The following is a 3,929-nucleotide window of genomic DNA, read 5'->3' as shown; positions in this document are numbered from 1 at the left end:
TATCACATCTTTTATGTTTCTGTCAAAAGGTTTGAGGAAAACTAATGCAGTTGACAGAGAGAAAAGGGCAGAAAATTGCAATTAAGTTAAAACAAGGAGAGTTTATTTTTCAATATATATTTTTCTTCAGTACTAATGGACTGAACATACTGTTTAAGAACATGGTGAAAACATGAAAACATTTTTCATACCATTCAAACATACACAAAGGCAAGTGATACATAATACATTAACTAGCAGTCAAAAGCTCTGAAGTAAACTGACAAAAGGTTCAAAATGAAAAACAAACTACATTAAGTGAAGATCAACTTGCACACTACATAACAATCAGTGCTTGCAAAATAAAAACACTTGCAAAACAGCTTCTAGCTTCGCATTTAAGTTCATAACCGACAAAACTACAACACTCTATTCGACCACATCCTGAAATAATGACATGCAGTTAGTTCAGTACCTTACTGGATGATGTTAGGGGATTTTGACCTTAAATTAATCATTTAAAATGAGGCATGTGGTTCAAGTTTAATGGTTCTTGCTCAGTAAGCTGTGGTAGGTAAACTGTTTTTTTTTTTTAAATAGCTGCAAATGTGAGCAAGGTCCTGAAAGAATTTATTTTAATTTTATATATGCTATATAATATATTCCAGACAAAAACAATCCTATGTTAGCATGACTGGGCTTGTATGGCAGTCTAAGTAAGGTTGACAGGAGTGTGTGGTGCGTTAGCTGACAGAACACGGGTCATCTTTACTGGGCTTCACCTCTCCCTGCAGCAGCTGGATCATTACTGCCTTCGTGAGGTAACTGGACGTGCCTCGTTTCCCCAGGGCTGGTGTGTTGTAGAAGGCCTCCATGTTGTCCTGTGGATTATATTTACCTTAGTAACATCACCACAGAATGCTAATGCAAGCAAACATGGTATTCAAATTCATACTGGCTGCTGCGCTTTAAAATAGATCAAATATTAGGACTCTCAATCTTTTAATTGCTTGATATGCTGGTTAATGAAATGTGCATATGAAAATTTACTGTGAAAAGCCACCAAATGAAGATAATTCAAAGACATTACATAATTGTTGGAAGGTGAAAAGCAGTGAATAGTCATTATAAAAAAAGTGTATTTAATCAATATATTGTTTGTTTTACTAAAAAAAACAGTACTGTTCAAAAGAAGTTTTTTTTTCTTTTTTAAAGAAATTTATACTTTTATTTTGCAAGGATGCAGTAAATTGATCACAAAACTGTAAAGGAATTTATAATGTTACAAAAGATTTCAAATAAATGCTGCTGTTTTGAACTTTCTATTCATCAAAAAAATAAAAAAATAAATCGCAGTTTTCTCAACTGTTTTCAAATCAGCATATTGGAAATAATTTCTGAATGATCACGCGATGCTAAAGACTGGAGTAATGGCTGCTGAAAATTCGGCTTTGCCATCACAGGAATAAACTACATGTTAAAATATAAAATTGTAAAAAAAAAAATTGAAAATATTTCACGAATATTTAGGAATTTTATTTAACCCAAACTTTTGAATAGTAGTGTAGATTGATCCAAGCATTTGATAACATTAACTGAACTTAATTAAATCTGCCTTCACCTGTTTCTCAGATCCATCCAGTCTGCTGCGGTCTTTCTGAAAGTCAGCAAAGGTATCCTTAACTAAGCGGTCCAAATCCACAGCCTCCTGAAACTCCAACTCTGGGTTTCTTTCCAGCACAATCGACACCACCATCAACAGCTGCATTCAGGTCATCAAAGACACAAACGACAGGTAAATGATATTTCCGATTAGTGTTATAAAACATGTTAAAGCTGTGGCAGGGACAAATTGTGCCTCACCTCCACAATTATCTGCCTGTACTCAGGCAAAACAATGTTCTTCAATGTGTCTTCCACCAACAGAGAAAAATTCATTTCATACATGGTCATATCTGATAGAGTAGGTTGCTGCAAAAAAGTGAAAGATTGAAGTGGTCATCTCAAAATGCAGATATTCTGAACACATTTAAAATGATCATTTAATGATGCAATTATTTATCATCTATTCAACTATGCTTAAGACTTCCAAAAAATGTTTAAATGTTACCTGAGGGAGATGTTTTCCTCCAACCGTGATGCCATTATGTGTTCTCTCCAGGATTTGCCAAACACGGTCATAGAAGCCAAGAGGAGTGCGGTTGAGGGAGCCATCGATCTGACGTCTATTGAGCCATGATCTATGGAAGTACCGAAGATTAAAATTAATCCTCAAAACCACTGCAAAGGTGAAATCCTTGAACGCTTTTTTTTATTTAAAAAAATTTGGGGTCAGTATGATTTTTTTATGCTTAACGAGGCTGCAATTATTTGATCAAAAATACAGTAAAAACAGTAATATAGTGAGATATTACAATTTGAAATAATTTTTTTAATATAAATTTTAAATTGTATTTTCCCCCCCTTTATTTATTCATATAGATAGCCTGACAATGTGAATGTGTTACAACTGCATTATAAGAAGACCATATTCTTTTACTTGATAATTAACCTCAGCTGCCCAATTGAAAACTAGGAATAATCAAATGATGATAAACTGTATGCTACTATTGCAATTGGACACAGCAGATAATTCAGTCTTGGCAGGTATCTACACTAACACACAGATGGCAGGCATCCTGCACCTGCCAGTCTGTTGAGGTTGGAGGACATCCAGCAGGAGCTGTTTGACATCACTAGGGGACATCTGGTAGATGTCCTGAGGTGGCATGTCCCCAGCACGAATCTTCAACTCGTGCTTCATGGCTTGAACAATCCATCTGATTGAAAAACAGACACCACAAATAAAGATTGTTGAAGGTAACCCATGTAAATAATTGACACAAATGATCTATAGCAAAATATATGATTATTTAATGACATGAGCATGTATTATTATTTAGGCTCATGCTGTGAAATGCTTGACGGCACACCCCACACGGATCTTCAGCATGCCACTGAACAGCTCTGGGTTGTTGGAGATGATCCAGCCAATGTGGATGACGAGCTCCTGCTGCAGCACAGCCTCTCGCTCGCCATGGGGGCTGCACTTGCTGTATATGATGTCTTTAATGACCCCTGGAGACAGGGGGTTAGAGATCACGATCTCCTCATGCCCAAACAGGCCGAGAGTCACCTGGTAAAACAGAACTGTCGTCAGTCTGTATCATGATGAATGATTTCTCCGCAATTTCAAAACAGCGCCGACTGGTGAGGAAATTTCTGCAGGTGATTTACTGACAAATAAGCAGAGCCGATGATCATCAGGTGTGGGTGATCTACTTGCGACACAGGCGCAAAATAGTTTAAGACATGCTTTTTATGGGTGTTAAATAATTGCGCAAATACCAGTAATTTGACGAGCGCAAACGTTAGTAAATATTGCTGCTTGATTCATTTTAATACTCTCCTCCCATAAAATTTGCGTCTGAAAGGGAAACTCCTACAAATGCATATTCAATAATGTCAGGCACAAAAATAACTGTGTCCACACCTTTTCACTAATTCTTCATTGCGCATCTTCAGCAAATCCTGACAGTACTATTTTAACGGCAAAAGATGGTTTGCGCTAGCGCTAGCTTGCTTTGCATGATCTGCTGTTGTTTCTCCTTATAGTTCCCAGCAGACATCAATATTGCTTTGCTATGGCAATTTATTAGGGGTGGGACAATATATCGATATGGCGATATATCATTGTCCTTCTTCATGCGATACGAAAATCAATATCTGGTGCCAAATATCGGTATTTTACTACAATACAATACTACAATTTACCAGAGGTGTGACCAAGTCATTGTTTTGCAAGTCACAAGTAAGTCTTTGCATTCAATTCTCGAGTCAAGAGCCGAGACAGACAAGTCCAAGTCGAGTCGTGTTTCCACAACTTAACGTTTCGCGTCCTAAACAAGTCA

General features: G+C 36.9%; 1 protein-coding gene across 2 annotated transcripts in view; it reads right to left on the bottom strand.

Moving 5' to 3' along the window:
- Positions 1 to 623: 623 nt before the first annotated feature.
- The window catches only part of LOC107591034 (phosphorylase b kinase regulatory subunit beta-like), a 78,306-nt gene continuing 75,000 nt past the window's right edge, over positions 624 to 3,929 (bottom strand). For both annotated transcript variants that reach the window (XM_016280038.1, XM_016280037.1), the window contains exons 26-31: positions 2,952 to 3,154; positions 2,664 to 2,798; positions 2,090 to 2,219; positions 1,843 to 1,950; positions 1,601 to 1,741; positions 624 to 860 (exon numbers count right to left, since the gene is read on the bottom strand). In XM_016280038.1, the coding sequence (XP_016135524.1) occupies positions 723 to 860; positions 1,601 to 1,741; positions 1,843 to 1,950; positions 2,090 to 2,219; positions 2,664 to 2,798; positions 2,952 to 3,154 (855 nt within the window). In that variant the 3' untranslated portion in view covers positions 624 to 722. The remainder of the gene's footprint in view (positions 861 to 1,600; positions 1,742 to 1,842; positions 1,951 to 2,089; positions 2,220 to 2,663; positions 2,799 to 2,951; positions 3,155 to 3,929) is intronic.

This window comes from Sinocyclocheilus grahami, unplaced genomic scaffold, assembly GCF_001515645.1.
Source record: "Sinocyclocheilus grahami isolate Dianchi unplaced genomic scaffold, SAMN03320097.WGS_v1.1 scaffold136.1, whole genome shotgun sequence".
NCBI lineage: Eukaryota > Metazoa > Chordata > Actinopteri > Cypriniformes > Cyprinidae > Sinocyclocheilus > Sinocyclocheilus grahami.
Note: the sequence above shows the minus strand (reverse complement) of the source record. Positions and strands in the feature narration are given on the sequence as shown.